General features: G+C 41.3%; 1 protein-coding gene across 1 annotated transcript in view; it reads left to right on the top strand.

The window, feature by feature from the left end:
- DNAH11 (dynein axonemal heavy chain 11) overlaps positions 1–18,193 on the top strand; it is a 293,766-nt gene that overhangs the window by 163,832 nt on the left and 111,741 nt on the right. Inside the window, exons 52-55 of the mRNA XM_077808745.1 lie at positions 1,803–1,965; positions 4,654–4,777; positions 5,603–5,745; positions 12,546–12,707. Of these exons, the coding sequence (XP_077664871.1) occupies positions 1,803–1,965; positions 4,654–4,777; positions 5,603–5,745; positions 12,546–12,707 (592 nt within the window). The remainder of the gene's footprint in view (positions 1–1,802; positions 1,966–4,653; positions 4,778–5,602; positions 5,746–12,545; positions 12,708–18,193) is intronic.

Raw genomic sequence — 18,193 nt, 5'->3', positions numbered from 1 at the left:
TTATTACTCTTACGAATCAATTATCCAGTCAATGTAGAGGCTTGACAAGGATAGCTTTGCCCATGAGCTCAACGTATCAGTCTTGGTTTAACAGGTTTGCTGTTCTCCTTTCTGGAGGTATCCCTATTAGACACAGATCCCCTTCTACTGCTTAATTCAAAAGATTCCACTCAAGAATAGATGTCAGGAATGATTTCTGGAATGGGATAAGATCCGGTGTGATGACAATGTCTAAAATATCACACCATGTCTAGGGTTCTCAGTGAGGCAAAAGGTCAAGGTGTCTTAAAACACCTCTGTTATGGTGATATTGAACAGAAATAACCCTAGAATTAGATGACTGAAATCTTGACATTTCAAAAGACAATTTTCACGATTTTTTTAAATAATGAATTTTTTGTCCTTTTTTTTTACTAGCTCAACCTAGACTGTTATTTATAACATGTCTGTTTTCTCTTTAACTCTTAGAAGCACTGATCAAAATACTTCCAACAGATCCTCATGAAACTAAATCGTGGTTATTCTGAGCCAAATTCTCATCTGGTGTAAACTGGCACAGCTCCGTTGACTTCAGCTGAGAATTTGATCTGTGGTTTAATATCACTTTGGCTTACGATGTTTGGTGACTAGTCAAGTTCTTTCTTTAAACTCTAAGCAAAAAATGCCAGGTGTAAATTGAAGGCTGATCTTCAAACATGTCTTCATGAAGTGATTCTATAGCAAAATTTAGTTACAGTGACTCTTCACTTAATGTTGAAGTTATGTTCCTGAAAAATGCAACTTTAAGCGAAACAATGTTGAGCGACTCCAATTTCCCCATAAGAATTAATGTAAATGCGGGGGGAGGCTAGGTTCCAGGGAAACTTTTTTTGCCAGACAAAAGGCATTATATACATTTTAAACAAGCGATTTAATACAGGTATTAAACAGGCTGTCACCCCCCCCCCATCAGCTCCCCTATGCTCCCCTCCCCCCAGCACCTCCCACCCACCAGCAGACCCCGTGGATCAGCACCTTCCCTCTGCTCCCCCCCGCCTCCTGCCCGCAGCAATCAGCTGTCTTGCGGCATTCAGGAGGCTGGGGGGAGGAGCAAGGACGTGGCGTGCAGCCTCCCCTCTGCCTCCTGAACACCACAAATGAGCTGAGTGCTGCAGGCAGGAGGCGGGGGGAGCAGGAGGAAGGCACTAATCTGTGGGCTCCGCCAGCAGGCGCTGGGGGGGAGGCACATAAGGGGGCTGCCAGCATGCAAAAAGCAGGTGGCCAAACAACATTATGGGGAGCATTGCACAACTTTATATGAACATGTCCGGTAATGGAGCAGGGATGTAAGATTGAAACAAAGTTAAGTGAAAGGACGTTAAGTGGGGAGTTACTGTAATCCCTTTGTCTTGGTGGTTCAGATCGCCTAGTACTAAATGCCTGATGTGCTCTTAAATGCCTGATCTATGCCCGTTGAAGTTAAATGAAAGTCTTTTTACTTCAGTAGGCATTGATTAGGCCTTTAAAATGTTGCTAAACAAGAGGTCACCTTAAAGGTTGTACATCCAGTGAACTCAGGTGGAGGAATGGTGCTGCATCTATGCTATTTGGGCAAGGAAGATTAATCTCATCTATCTATCAAGATTTCCAAATATTGGAGAAAGTTGGCAATAGAAAGATGAAATGATGATAGCATGTATATGGAGGTCAAGAGCACCCTAACACAAAAATAGTTACAGCCTTACATTACATATCCAGGGAAATTAGAAACTGAATTAATATGATCCTTGTATTCTATATTGTATTCATTTTTCCATCATCAGATGCCGCATTAGTCGTATCTTGGAAGCCCCTCGGGGTTATGCACTTCTTATTGGAGTAGGCAGTAGTGGAAAACAAAGCTTATCTAGGCTGGCAGCATACATCAGCTCCCTTGACATGTTCCAGATCATGCTGAAGAAAGGCTATGGGATCCAGGACCTAAGGGTAAACTGATAGATATTGTTTGATTCTCCTAAGAATTAGTGACTTTGAGAAGTTGCTGTTTGGAACCTGTATAATGACGATAAGAGTGCAGGAAGGGCACTACAATTTGAGATTAGAGCTGGCCAAAAATTTTCAGACCAAAAAAAGGTTAAAAATACCCCCAGACCTGAAAAAGATATTAAGTATTTTGCTTGAACCAATATTTTTCAACTTTTTCAGTTCTCTGAAAAATTAAAATAATTTTGTTTTGGGTCAACCCTAAATTAATTTTGTGTTTGGTTGTTGTTTTTTCATTGGCTAGTGAATTGAAAAATCAGTTATTTTCACAGCTCTTCTTTCTGGAACAAAACTTGTGGTTCCTATGGTTTTCAGCTGTGCTTTTAAAATTTTCTTTAGTTCAACAGAGAAATCATAGGTGGAAGGGTACTTTTTGTCTATTTACATATTTTACAGTATTTTGGTAGTTTCCCTTAAATCCTGTGGAAATTCCTCCCCTGCCCCAAAGGTAGCTATTTTCTAAGCTTCAACTATCTGGGTAAAAACTATGGTACTTACAATTATCCCCTTTGTTATTAGTTTTTGTTGATCAGTTGTAAGCTCATTAAGTGGAATAAAACAGGGCAAAATTCTGTCTTCTGTTACATGTGTGCCATTTAAATTAATGGAGCTACTCATATACTTAAAGTTAAGCCTGTGCTTAAGTGATTTGCTGGATCAGGGCTGGATTGTTGAGGACCTTGGGGATTGACCCCTATCTGCACTAATGGGGAAGAGGTTATATAGAATTTCTTCACCCCCACATTCCTTGTGGAGCAGCAAGTGAAGATTCCAAACCTAGTGGCCAGAGTGCTAGATGAGGGTCTGTGTATGACCCTGGCTGGTGCATTATGGCCCCAATAGAAAATTATCTGCCAGTTTGGACCAGGATCAAGCCACCAGAGCATATGCTTCATTGGCTACTAAGTGCAAAGGGGAGGTACAACAGTAAAATATGCTCCAGTGCACACTTCTCCCCCAAGCCATCCTTCCCAGCACCAACACGAAGGCTGAAAACACACTGCATATGGTTCTGCTCTACTTCCCATCCATAGAACCTTGCAAGCATATAATAGAAAAGGCAGGGGATTTTGCCTATAGTGAATGGCAAGAGTGTATATATTTATGCTGCTTTTCTTCCCTATTTGAAGAATATTAATTTGAAACCACCTGGAAGTTAAGGGGATTGCATGGAGATTGTAATGGCAGAATTTGGACCTCACTGAGCTACTGTTGCCACCTTATCATAGAATCATAGAATACCAGCGTTGGAAGGGACCTCAGGAGGTCATCTAGTCCAACCCCCTGCTCAAAGCAGGACAAATCCCCAAATTTTGCCCCAGATCCCAAATGGCCCCCTCAAGGATTGAACTCACAACCCTGGGTTTAGCAGCCCAATGCTCAAACTACTGAGCTATCCCTTCCCCCGATGAAGCATTCTAGCTAGGAATGATTTCAAGTATAGAGCCATTTGTTTTTTTGTATTCAGTTTTTGTGTGAAATAATCCTTGTATCCTGAAGTCATCATCTCCTGCTAGTCTTCCTGATCATTTCTACAATTAATTGTGATGTCAGAATTGGAGGACAATGGCTTCAAGTGAAGATTTGGGGCTTTTCTACACTGCCCTGCAGTTCACACTACCGGGGAGCGAAGGGTAGTTTGCCCCAAAGTGCTGTGCTGTGATTCCTTCATGTGGACAGCGTGGGAGGAAACCAAAAGGTTCCTAGTTGACATCCTGTTCAATGACGATGATGTTAAGATGAACTAGGAACCTTAGTTCACGCCTGCAGCATCCACACAGGGGGAGTTACAGCATAGCATTTTGGTGTAAACTGCAGTTCACAGTTTGGGCTGTGTGGCAGTGTAGACATAGCCTAAGATGTAGCAGCAGATGAGCTTTTGCCCTAAACGATTGAGGAGGGGAGAGGAACCTGCTGATCCCGGTCAAAGCCAGAAGATCTCCCTAGGACTGGACCACATGGCGGGCTGAGCATATCAACTGGCATGGTATATCATCTATATCACAAAAGAAATCAAATTCAGATGCAGGTGATGTCTTCTCTTTTTCTAAATTATTTGTTCCATATTTGTACAATGCTTGGCCCAATGTGATCCAGATCCATAACTGGGGCTCCTAGGTGCTATCGCAATACAAATAACAACAATAACATCCCATTCCTCTCTCAACGAAATCCTTCAATGCTCTTCCTAGCAAAACAAACAAACAAAAAACCCTTTGCATTCTGCGTACAACAGATACAATAAGAAAACCGATCAAAAAGATTAAGCTGGCTTTTCTGTGTGATGCCTAGATATTATTAGCATAATTACAACTGTTCTTGAGGGGGAGTTACTTGGCAGAGGTGTTACAATATCAGTTTTCACTATATTAGGAGGCAATTTTTATTGATTAGCAACCTGTTTTCATCACCACCACTTGGTCATGTCAAAGCCACTGTTCTTGTCATCAGATGTCAAAAACTGGAGATAACCTGCTTTTTTTCCCTTTGGATGCAATGTGGCAAGCTAAAAAGCTGGAAATAAATTGTAAAGGCAACGAGGCATTGCTGTCAATTACATGCATTTCATGCTTTCCCCCCGCTGTATCAACACTTTAACAAACCATGAATGATTGCCTCTTTTCCTTACAGGTAGATCTTGCCAATTTGTACATCAAGACTGGAGCCAAGAGCATGCCCACTGTGGTTTTGCTGACAGATGCCCATGTTGCAGATGAGCGCTTTCTTGTGCTGATTAATGACTTGTTGGCATCAGGTGATTAGACCAACACATTTCTTGAAAGATCTTCCCCAATGACAAACGATCTGTGGTTTCAGTGAACTTTAGAGAGAGATTATTTGTCTTTGAGATGTTTGCAGGGGGAATCCTTCAAAAGCAGCCATTTTAAACCCAGCCAACTTGAGTATTATACCTAGTTTGCTTAAGGAATCAGTGCCCCCTTGAGAAGGCTAATAACAAGGTCATGTAATTCATAGATTGTAGACTTCATGCCCCTGATTCTTCTCTTCTCTGATGTCATTTTACACTGGTGTAATTCCACTGATTTAAATGCATTTATTCTGATTTTGCCAGTGTAAGAGAGAGGAGAATCGGGCTCTGTTAATATTTTGGGGTACGGATTCTGAATTTGGAGGTCACAAACAGGACGAGGGCAGGTTATGACCAGCATCCCATTCTTTATAGCTTGAGCGGAGTCCTGAAACTCTTTTTCACTTGTAACATGGGGTAACTGTCTGGAAAAAGTTGAGAGCTACTGTTTTAGAGGACAGCACACCCATGAATGTACTTCATGGTTTGTAGAAGTAAAACACAGAATTTTTTTTCACTTGAGAGAAAATTCTCTCTTTCGATAAAAATGTCTGGGTAGCACTAGCTGTTGTTTATTCCCATAGCACCTAGGATCCCCAGTCATGTACCAATAGCCCACTGTGCTAGGATCTGTACAGACAGGACAAGAAGGTAGTCCCTGATGCTAGATCATATAAAACATACTTTAGTTAATAGTTTGGACTCTTGCTTTTTAGGACTTTTCTGATTTCTTCTCTCCCCTGCCCCCGTCCCCCTTATGCTGTTATGCAGGAGAAGTTCCAGATCTATTCAGCAATGAAGATATGGATGGCATTATTACAGGAATTAGGAATGAAGTCCGAAGCCTGGGTCTGACTGACACCAAAGAAAATTGTTGGAGATTCTTTTTGGACAGAATACGACTACAACTAAAAGTAAGGAAAATCACATGCTAGAGAGACTTTGTGAAACCAGCAGCTGGTGATGGAAAATTGGATTATTTGAATATGCTATCGAGTGTGTTTAGAATCCAGGATGCTACACATAAAGATGCACATTTCCACATGGGTAATGCCTTTGACAATGAGCTTACATTTATATAGTGGCTTTCATGCAGAAAGATCCCAAAGTAACGTACAAACGGGTTACAAACTATGGACCTAATTCTTCCCTAAATCTGTCTTGAAGTTATTGGGAGCTGGACTAGGCTGTAACAGTATATGCAAGTGTATTTAGATACAGGCCTTATCAATACTGGGACTCTAACTACTGGTTAGCTGCACTGGTGTAAATCATGTCTGCAGGAAGCATTTGCACTAGTGATTAAAATTTCACTTTAGAGTCCCCTTCACTCCCTATCATAATGCAGTTGTTTTATAGGTAAAATGTTGGAGCTGTTTAACAGAGCAACACTACAAAGCAATTTAGGGTAGGATGTGAAGAAGAATGCCATATCCTATTGAAACCTAGTGTCAGGGAAATGTTATGTAGACAGAACATAGTTATCCATGTTGGAAACTGGAAAACAGAAGCCAGCCACTCTGCTCTTGTGAAAAGTGTCATGGCATCTTTAAAGGCTTGAAGGTCACACACACCTCAATTTTACATCTCATCTATACAGATAACAAGAATATCCACTTTTATAACTGTTTAAAAAAAAAAGCAGCAGTTTTGGATTGAAATGGATATAAATTCTTGTACTGCAGGGATTAAGCTGATCTCTAAACAATTTTCACCTCTCTTCACATCCACTTACTCTCCGCTGCTTTTTTGTGTCTTCTGCCTTCCTCTTTTATTGCCATCACTTCTGTCCTCCACTGGTGATTTTTTCTTTAACCCAGAACTGTGGTGAACATTGGATATTGGTCTCTGGGAGGCATAGGGAGGGTCTGGTATGAATTGCATTCTCTGCTACTTTTGATCATCAGGCTTCAAGTGCATCAGGGGAAAATAGCTGCCCACTTGATATCTAGCTCTAGTTAGTGTTGTTAGTCTCTCAGGCTCATGAACATCAAATTCATATGCAATTTTTTTTAAGAAGGGAGGAAAAAAGCTGTGAATTCCTGTATATCTCTTCCTCAGTTTTATCTTCTCCCTTCCCTTCCCTTCCCTTTGTACTCCTCTGATTGCTCCTATGATTTCATTATTTTTAAAAGGCCTTTTTAAAAACCTGCTTTCAAAATGCCTCTTACCTTTCCACCATTTTGCAGGTCTCACACTGTGCAAATTACCATTTCTGGAGACAACAACAGGGGGTATCTATTCATATCGCAAAGACTGCAAACTAGAGATTTTGTTGTTTTGTAGGAGACATAAAATTCATGAGTTAACACACTCACAGATATCTGTATGTACTTATGGTTATTGCTGGGTGACCTTCCTCCTCCTCCTCATCCTCCTCCTCCCTACCTCCTTTCCCCAGATTTGTGGTGTAAACACAGACTAATAAGATATAAAAGAGAATACATTAAGTATTTCAATCAATTCCTGAACCTCAAGCTTAATGAAGGTAAAAACATCTCTTTACTATTCAGTGTTTTACTAAAATCAATGCTATAGATTAAGCCCCTGTTTTCTTTGTGAACACTGCCTATGTTGTACCTTAGTTAGGTCTGGGAGTAGAATCTGGACTTCAGATTAAATCTGGGCCCTTTTTTTGACAAAAATGCAAGAGTAAAAAGCAAAATGCCAGGATAAGAACAACAAAATTATTCTATTTGGAGCTTCAAAACAATGCTGCTATTAAAGTGTGGGGCTGACACCAATTCTGCTTATGCTGGTATAAATACTAACAACTTTTGTTAAGGTTACTGTTGCTTCAACCAGTTCCCCTCCTCTCCTCCATGACTGTTCATTCCTCACTTTTCCCACCTCCTGTCTCCTTAATTATCTTCATCATTTGCTGTAGAAATTAGCTCTGAAATGCTTTGACATTCTGAGGCCCTTGCCTACAGGTCACCAAAATAAGCACTGGCGGCAGTTTGTTGGCTACATCAGAGCAAATGCAAGAACACATTACTAGAATGTACATTTTAAAATCTCAAAAAGTTCTGTGTGTGAGGACTGGAAAGCAGGTGGGATGTGTAGCTAATTCAATAAAGCCACAATTTATATGCTATGAGGAAGTTAAAAGAAAGCATAAAAAGTACAGTACCTTGTAGATACTCGTGAGCTATTTTGAGGTGGAAAAACCAAGTAAGCTTAGGTAGAAAAGCATCTGCACCCCAAAAGTGCAATATAAATCATAATTCCACAGGTTTAATTAAATAGGTCATCAAAAGTAATTATTATACCATAAAAGTAATTGTGCCTAACATTTAGAAAGGAGAGAAACTACTAGTTGGGACGGAAGACTGAGAAACTGTTAAATTCTGAGTCGCTTCTGCTTAGCAGTGTGTGCAAGACTTTGGATTTTGATTGTCCTTGCATCAAAGGTACTCAGAAAGCTGGGTATGAAATCTGCATGAATGTGAGGAACAGAGGCTTGGTCTACATTACAGCATTAGGTCAACATAAGGCAGCTTATGCTAACCTAATTATGTCAGTGTACAAACTACAGACTTGCTCCCGCCGATGTAAATGCCCTACTACACTGACATAATAACTCCACCTCCACAAGAGGCATAGGGCTTATGTCAATGTAGTTAGGTTGATGAGGTGTCCGTGTAGACAGGGCAGGTTACTTGCATTGGCTGTTGGTTGTCATTTTTGTCAATTTCATGGCTCCATGCGTGAAATTGACAAGAAAGCCCAGAGGCTCCCAGTTCCCCGCCTGGAGCAGAGCTGCGCCTGCCTGCTCCCCAATCCCAGCCAGGCTGTTGCCTGGGCTCCTGGCTCCCCATTCCCCACTGGGAGCCCGGCTGCACTGAAGCTCCCTGCTTCCCACTGGGAACGTAGCAGCCACTCAACAGGGAGCTGAGAGCCCCAACAGCAGGTGTGCTCCTGGAAGGGAACCCAGAGCCCTATTGGCAGCTGCAGGGAGCTGCAAGTCCTGACATGGAGTGGGGAGCTGAGAGCCACCCCGGTGGCTGCTATGCTGCCTGCGGGGAGCAGGCTGCTACTCCCCTGGGCTCCCAGTGGGGAATGGAAGCTGGGAACCCTGTGGCAGCCTGGTGGGGAGCTGGGAGCCCGGGGGTGGACCAGCTCCTGGGGGGAGCAGTGCATGTAGCTGAGAGCCCAGGTTCTCAGCCCCCAACACTGCCCCTCTTCAGTTGTCAGAGTAACAGCCGTGTTAGTCTGTATTCGCAAAAAGAAAAGGAGTACTTGTGGCACCTTAGAGACTAACCAATTTATTTGAGCATGAGCTTTCGTGAGCTACAGCTCACTTCATCAGATACATACCGTGGAAACTGCAGCAGACTTTATATATACACAGAGAATATGAAACAATACCTCCTCCCACCCCACTGTCCTGCTGGTAATAGCTTATCTAAAGTAATCGTCAGGTTAGGCCATTTCCAGCACAAATCCAGGTTTTCTCACCCTCCACCCCCCCACACACAAATTCACTCTCCTGCTGGTGATAGCCCATCCAAGGTGACAACTCTTTACACAATGTGCATGATAATGAAGTTAGGCCATTTCCTGCACAAATCCAGGTTCTCTCACTCCCTCACCCCCCTCCAAAAACCCACCCCCATACACACACAGACTCACTCTCCTGCTGGTAATAGCTCGTCCAAACTCTTCAGTTGGTGGAAGTACTCCCGGTGAGGACACACACCACCGACAGAAGAAGGGCAGTGTGGACATGAACCACTGCAGTAATTACTGCAGTAGTTGTAAGTCGACCTAACATAAGTTGACTTACGTTTGCAGTGTAGCCATACCCTTAGTTAAGTGGGAAAGAAGTAACAGCTTCATGAGACTGGAACATAGTTTTGCAACATAGAAAGGGAACACGTGTAAAGGTGTAATAAATACAACTTGGTGTTATAATTGAACTGCATGGTTGCAGAAAAGTAGGAGGGCTGTATGGAGGAGAGGGGAACTTATTTTAAGATAACAGAGGAGAGGAGGCATGAAAAAGGGGCATGAAAAAGTTCAGATAATCAGCCATACTTTTGAGTTTCTCTAACAGAACCTCGTATCCTATTTTTGTTCACTCAACTCTGGTTCAAAGCTTATTATTGTTGACACATTCTCAAGTGCTATCCAGGATAAATGTACAAGTGAGTTATGGGTAGAGGAATCTGAGGTAAATATGAGAGGGGTGTTCCCTCTGTCTGTAGATAAACTAGATCAACTGGGGAAAACAGAGTGACTACAGCAAATCAAATCTCCATTATAATATGAAATAGTCATTTCCTTCCCCCCCCCGTGCCACACAAAGAAATAAACAAACTGAGATCATAGCTATAGCGAAGTGAAGCATTGTGCCAAGCGTGATGGAAATTGAATTGCTACATGTGAGCCACAATTAATTAGGAGTAAAATAAAAGGGGGTAAATGGAATAAAAAATGATGAGGGGTGCAGTGCAAAACTGAGACCATGATCCCAAATGCATGGATTTGGGGCCTTAAGTTTGTTTTTTATATGTAGGATTTTTCCCAGTAACAGCTCCAGTTGCCATCTTACTAACTCAGCTGGTATTTTCATGTTAACAGTTGTCTGTCTTCTTTACTTCATCTCTCTTTTTCCTCCTCTCCCATCACTTTCTTCTCCCTCTCTGCCAGTCTTTCACTCTCTCCTCCTCCTCCCCCCATCTCCATAATGATTTGCAAAAGGACTGTTGAAATTGTGCTCTTTATGCTAATCTTCTGGCCAGTAGCGTTTCCCTCTGAGAACAGTGCCAGCGGTTCTGTGAAGCTGTCAGTGATCACACAGTCCTGCTTCTGGAGCCAGCACCATCAGGAGGAAGCACCACTTTGCCCCTACACCACTAATTGTGAATTCAACAACAATTTCCTTATCACATTGGTAGAAAAGGGTGGAAGCATGGGCGGAAATCCCCATAACCATGCACTGATTTCAAGCCCTTCAAAGCTAGAACATACTAACGGCAAAGTGACAAAAGCCACATGGGTGGTGGTGTTGCAACAGACTCTAGAGGTGCCAGTCAGTGATGAGGGTCTCCTTTTATGAGGCATGGCAAACAGGCATAAGAAAAAGACCGTCCTTGCCCCCAAAGAATTTACAATCTGAGCATAATCTTCATTATTTGAATGGTAGTTTGGGGTCATTGCTGCTGGAATTTATTCACCTTTGCCCATAAGTGCAGATTGATTGCAACAAATGGTCCATATGGTTTCGTGAGCTACAGCTCACTTCATTGGATGCACCTGTATCGGATGCTGTAGCTCACGAAAGCTTATGCTCAAATAAATTGGTTAGTCTCTAAGGTGCCACAAGTACTCCTGTTCTTTTTGCGAATACAGACTAACACAGCTGTTACTCTGCAACCTGTCCATATGGGTTACTCCCACATGGAAGAATTTGTAGAAAACTGTTCTGTAGTAACTAGTCTTCGGTATTTTTTTTGTATGGAAGCCACTCATCCCAACTTGTCTTTCTTTCCTCTCCTCTCCCAAGGGTCTGCCATCCCTGCCAAATGTTATTCCTGACCAATCCCCTCTATTTTTAATCCTTCCTTGACTTCTCTTATTTCACCCCTCCATATTTCCCCCTCCCCAGCTTTCTTTATCTCTCTGCTTTTCTTCCTTTTCAGCTGGCCTCACTTTGCTTCTTGACAATTTTCTGTGAATAAATTATAACAGCAGTGACAGATGACTAAAGAGGCAGAATAAACCTATCATCTATCTAAAGTGCTCCGCCAGTCTCTGTCCTGGCTTCTGCAGTTATTAGGAATGATTATAATCAATTCTGGACGTTTTAGTGAAAGTACTATTTGGGTATTTTTCCACTGGAACTAATAGTATTAAGATACTTACTCAAACAGATGTTGATACCACATGATATGAAGTAGTCCTAAATAATAAGAGAAACAATGCATTTCATCTAGGAGGGTAGAAATGGGCAAAAAAACCACTCCTTCTCACTTTTGACAGTCCAATGCTTGACAGTCAGCTAATTATCTTAAATCAAACATAACGCTCTAAAAAGATGTTAAGTAGAGTAAATATCCACTCCACCAGCTTCTCCGGAGTAGCTTTTGCAAGACACTAATATCAACAAATAGTCTCATCGTGGTATTAATTGTTGTTATTATTTAGTTTATTTTTTATTTATTTTTTTATCTATTTTTTATTTATTTATTTATATTTTACCTAGGTGTTTTAGCCCTGATGTGGAAGCTGTATTCTGCTTTCCAGAAAGAGTGATCATTGGAAATGCATGTACAAACTATGAGCCCTTTTCTTTTTTTCAGATGCCTTTTGAGCTTGCAGGGAGATTTTGAAACATTATTAGATATTACTTTAACCTACATAGCCAATCTAACAGTCTATCTCTAACTGTCTCTGTGTTGACAAAATTTTACAGTCACATTACTGATTTTAATATACATCAAGCTAAATAACTGATACTAGCTTGGGGAGGGAGGGGAAGAACTGACAGGCAGGCATTGTTTGTATAATATACAATATAGTGAGTAAAACTTATCTGCATCAGGTAAAACTGTTTTTTGCCTAAGTTCATTAGCTGCTAGGCTGATTGGAATTTCATCTGTGAACCCACTTGCAATGGCTCATTGCCATGGTTCACTACATTCCTTTCTTTAATCGCCTCAACTTGCCATGTAATTCTTTACTCTCTTTTCCCTCCTCATCTCTGCAGATCATTTTGTGTTTCTCTCCAGTTGGTTCCACGCTGAGAGTTAGAGCTCGGAAGTTCCCAGCCATAGTTAACTGCACAGCTATTGACTGGTTTCATGAGTGGCCGCAGGAGGCCCTGTATTCCGTCAGCAGGAGGTTCATTGAGGAGACGGAGGTGATTGAGGTACAGAGTTTCAAGCTCGTCAATCAGATGAGAAAGCAACACAGATCCCTGAAAGATCAATAATTGAATAAGCTGGAAAAACAATTTCCTTTTTCATTCCTTTTGCATATTCATTGTCTTTTAAGGTTATAAAGCTTACTCCAGCTACTGACTGCATTTCTATGACATGGGGTCATAGAAGGGGGAGGGAAACAGTGCTGAGAGTGCATGGCTTATCTTTCCCAAAATTTGCCTGGATGTTGGGCTTTTGGAGATCCCACAGACATGGGATTGTCCCGGGCCATGGGGTAGATTTAACCCTGTCAGTATAATTAGAGGTGTTCACTAGCACAGTAATAAATGGGGTCCCCAAACATTTGCAGTCTACAACCCAGATTGTTACCTCAGCAGAGCTAAATGTTTTCCATCCACTGAAGTTCTGGGCAGGTTGAAATCTTCCCAGCAGCTACACACACAATGCAGCCAGCAGTTTAAAACCTGGGGACAGAGTTATTTCCTCCCCTTACACTGGAGTCTGAAACTTGACCCACCCCAAAAAATCCCATGACAATATGTTTCCTTTTAGGCTTTCAGTGTGTAAAAAAAGCCCAAACATAGCTCCTGTGATGGGCTTTTAAACAGCCTGACAGCATTTTTCCAGTTGTGTTTTTTCTCCCGTATTGTCTTGGGGGTAGTATGGAGAAAGGAGAAAGCTACTCATTAAAAGACTTTTAAAGGACATTGACCTCCTTCTTTCAAGGGTGTTTTGTTTCTGTCCCTCTTTCAGCCTGATAGGGATGTGAGGGTGTATATCTGATCAGGCAGCTGGCATCGTTACGGATGCTGATGGCAGAAACTGATGTGAAAGCGTAGATAATCCAGTTCCTAATATTACAGTGCTTGCTCCTATATAGTTCATGTTAATCCAGAAAAGATGTTTAATCTCTTTCAACAACTCTGAAAATATTCCTCTGTGAATTTTGCATCCCAGGATTTTGGGAAGACCATGGATCCTTTCCCTTTTCACAATGGCAGGTTCTGAGTTGTTTTTCTAAAGTAGTGTGTAAGTGAATTTGGTGGCTCTGAAGGAGAGGGACTCTCAGCAGAGGCTGGTGTGCCAGCTTCTATATGCATTGGTGGCTGGATCCTGACTTTAATATATGATTTACTATTATGGTATTCAACCTCCTTTGGTCAGAGACTGCCAAGGGTCTGATAACAGCTTGTGTGGTGGCTTTGTGATGTAGACCACTATTTTCACTAATGAACTACGTGCCAATTTGAACTCTGATCTCCAGATGTGAGAAGTTGGTTCATTAGCCCCTCGCTCCCCCACATGTGGCTGTTTTTAAAAGTTAGAATCTAATGTGTGTGGAAATTTAATGCAGAGAGGGTGCTGATACAGTTTCATTTATAAGCAAGAAAGATGTCGGGACATTGTTGGTTTTGGTTCAGTGGCAATTAGTGTGTAGAAACTCTGACTTTCAGGGGACAGTACTTCCATTTTCCTGGGTCCATCTAGTGATATAAGGGATTTGTAAAGACCTGAAGCACAGGATTTCAGGAGTGCAGATGAAGAGCCTAGCATCTCAAGTCAGCTATCCCCTGGCATTAAGGAGAAACCCCATAGAGAGAGTTTCCAGGCAACCGAATGCTGTGGGGATGGCAAAACCTGCAACTGAAGGTCTGGTAGTGGCAACAGGTAAGATAAGAGCTCTTAGAAAAGAACTTGCAGAACTTGATGCCACCAGTTAGATGCAATAAGGACTGGAACTTTGGGAAAAGAGACAACAAATTTTGTGCTGGATTAATATATTTTCTGTTACTGATAAACATCTGATTTCTGTGATAGACTTTAGTTATTAGTTAGTTGAAAAGCCTGAATAGGGAATAAAATTTTAATGTGAAGGAGACTGCAGCATTTGTGCTCCATTCATAAGGAAAAAATACAGAATCATTAAAGAATAAAGTAAAGAAGGGATGGAGGGCCCTCTTTGGTGATCTTTACATCCTGGTAGCAGAGCTATTTTGTGTCCTTTACCTCTTGTGCCATTGACAGTGATCAGTGCCAGGCAAGTTGTGATATGAAGCGTGACCAATGACATCTACTGGCTATGGAGAGACTTGCTTCACTTCTTATCTCAGTGTCTCATATCACTGTTTGCTGTAGCCCGCTCTACAGTGGTATACTGATGCCTCCTATAGGATTCTAAGAGCAAGAGAGAGAGTTAGAAATCCTTACTGTTTTTGATAAAAACAGCCCAACCTTGCCTTGTAAGGTACTTAGAGAGATGTTGGTGGTAGGACACCTGAATATATATATATATATATAATTTTTTTTGCTGTTTTATCAACTTACACATTCCTGTTTAGTTTAAAGGAGAAATAAGGATAATGTGCAGAAGAGAGAGCATGTTTATGATGCACTTCCTTTTGTCTAAAGGTTAAGCACATTTATTTTGATTTGAATGAATACAAATTTTGATCACTTCCTTAATAAATTGAAATCCACACCATTAAGAACACAACATGGGTCATCTCAGTTTAGGCATTTTTAACAGACCCTTTGCTAAGAATAATGTTTTTACATAGTATAAAGTACCTGCTTTGGACATCTGGAAATAAGTCATTAACAGAAGGATATGTGCATATGTGATTCTCTTCTGTAAAGAGGCACAAATGAGTGGATAACTGTCCCTAAGAAATATTTTTCCTGTTCAGCCTAATAATGAAATAAATGGCAGTTGACCCAATAGACAAAATAATTTGACGTTTTTATCTTCATCATCAGACATTTATTTTAGGACTCGTCTCAGCACTCTCTCTTCTCAGAGTAGCATTTGATGGCTGAGACAGTCCAGATAATGTCAGTGGGTATGTGAAGCCAATTAGAAGACTAACATGGTAAAACAAGGTATAAAAAGACAGGCAAGGGAGGTGGGAGTGGAAGGGGGTATGGTGGACCTGGAACAGAGAAGGACAGAGCAGCTATAACAGCTGTCTTTTTGAAAGAAAAAAAATACTAAAGGAGACAGAAGAGAAGCAGAGATGAATCAGAAAGGCAGGTGAGGTGAGTAACATAGCAAAGAGGGCAGCTGAGAAGTAGTGGAAAGTGTGAAGGGGGAATGATCAGAGAGGAATGGGGAGCAAAGGGAGGGTCAGGAGAGCTGCAGAGATGTATTAAGGAAGTAGGGTGGGAGAGGATTACCCTGAAGAACAGAGAGACCCTTAGCTGGTATCTGGCCGCCTCTGTCAGCTGAAAGGGATTTATGTGGGTGGGTTTTTCCTTTTTTCATTTGTAGCGCTGCTGTATTTCATGGGCAATTCAATTTGCTTCATTTTAGATATTTAGATATCCTTTTATCGCCTCTTATCAGAGGAGGCTTGTTAGCCACAGTTCACCTGTGTCCAAACTGTTGGCATGTATTATGATCATGTCATCCAGTAACTTGGGAAGATGAATGCCAGATCTACAGTTAAGCACTTGGTTATTGGTTTAACCTACACTCAACTTTTAATTGTCCCAAACCTGTGTTTTAAGAAAACCGCAGTAACTACAAGAGGTTTGAGTTTGAGGCAGGTTTTGAAACTGTGCTTTAAAAGAAAAAAAATCACAACAAATAAATTAGTACAGCTGAGTGGCCCCTTTAAAAATAAACCTCTGAATTTAATGCCAGCTCTCTTGTGGTGAAATGAAACAGAAGAAATTCAGGCCGATGGAGAGTAATTGGATTTTGTGGTTGGTTTAGGGTTCAGCATTTAGGCAGCATCTACAGGTGAAGAGAGAAAACCAGCTTTCTCCCCACCTCTAGAATGAAATCCTGGCCCCACTGGAGCCCATAGGAGTTTGAAACCAAAGGCAAATTGGGCCAGGATTTTACACCTATTGTTTAAAAAGTCTAACACTGTATTTTGGGATTGGGTCAGGGGAAGAACTGGCAACATCCCAAAGCTTCATTCTCATCGGTTACTAGAATCTCTGAATGCAACTAGGCAATGGTTATTGCATATCACCATGTTCAGTGGGACTGAAAGTCTAATCAAAGAACTTCATTTGGACTAACAGAGGATTTACAATGGCTCTTTTGCAAAACCCACATCAATTTTCAGTAAACTCCTTTTTGCTTTATTTTTGAATTGTGTTAAAAAAAACTCAGCTATTTGACTGATCCTAGCAGCAGGATTTCACCAGACCTGCACTCAGTTCTTTCTCTTCTTACTTCCTGTGCAAGGGCTAGAAATACCCAGAAGAGACACAAAATAAAATATATGAAGATCAGTGGAGTGGTAAACGATGATAACGGCAGAAATGCAGAGCAGTCTGGATCACTTGGTAAACTGGACCCATACAAACAAAACCTGTAATACAACCAAATACAAAGTTATACAGAATGAAGGGGACCTTTATTATGGAAAGCTGTGACTATGAAAATGATCGAGGGACCATAATAGAAAAGCAACTGAACACGAGCTCCCAGTGGGATACTATGGCAAAAAGGGCTAATGTGATTCTTGCATGTATATGTATATGATTCTTGCATGTGATTCTTCCATGCATCTACAGGGGAGTAGAGAGCGGGGGGCGGTGTTTGCCTTGCCTCTGCATATGGCACTGGTGAGATCAATAGTGGAATACTGCATACAATTCTGATCACGTTTTTAAAAGGATGTTGAAAAATTAGGGAGGGTGCAGAGAAGAGCCACAAAAAGGATTCCAGGGCTGGAGAAAATGCCTAAAAGTGAGAGACTTAAGGAGATCAATCTGTTTCATTTATCAAAAAGAAGATTGAGAGGCATCTTGATTTACAGTGTTATAATTATTCTCATTAAGAAAAAAATACTGGTACTGTAGGGCTGGAGAAAGTGGAGAAAGGTATAACAAGATCCAATGGCTAGAAGCTGAAGCAGACAAGTTTAAATTGTAAATCAGGCACATGTTTTTAACAGTGAAGATGATGAACCATTGGAAAAAACTACCAAGGGCATTTGGTGGATGTCTTCAAATCAAGACTGGGTGTCTTTCTGGAAGATACGTTTGAGTAAAGCCTAAACAATTTAGTGGGCTCAACGATGGGTATCTGGGTGAAACTTAATGGCCTGCAATATACAGCAACTCAGAGTAGATGATCTAATGATCCCTCTGGCCTTAAACTATGAATCAATGAACAAAGTGTGCAGCTGAGAAAAGAAAGTGACTTGCTTTACTCAACAGCATCCTCTCCAGCTGTAGGAGTCTTTCTGGAAGGGTACTGGCCATAGTGTGGTGTAGTAGGAAGAGAAAAGGAGCTTCAAATAAAGAGAGACTGGGGAGGAAATGTAGAGCATCAGAGTAGAGTGGGGTTTTTTAAATGTTTTACAGCAAAAACTCAAATTGATAAACATTAACACAGCTTGGCAAAAAGAAAGAACCCCAAGTAGAGATGCTGAGCTTTAAATGCCATATATTGGGTGTATAGGGTTAACTCTTCATTATTCAACTTTGGTTGGGGCTGAAATAACGATTGTAA

Source organism: Eretmochelys imbricata, chromosome 2 (genome assembly GCF_965152235.1).
Source record: "Eretmochelys imbricata isolate rEreImb1 chromosome 2, rEreImb1.hap1, whole genome shotgun sequence".
In the NCBI taxonomy this organism is placed as follows: Eukaryota; Metazoa; Chordata; order Testudines; family Cheloniidae; genus Eretmochelys; species Eretmochelys imbricata.
Note: the sequence above shows the minus strand (reverse complement) of the source record. Positions and strands in the feature narration are given on the sequence as shown.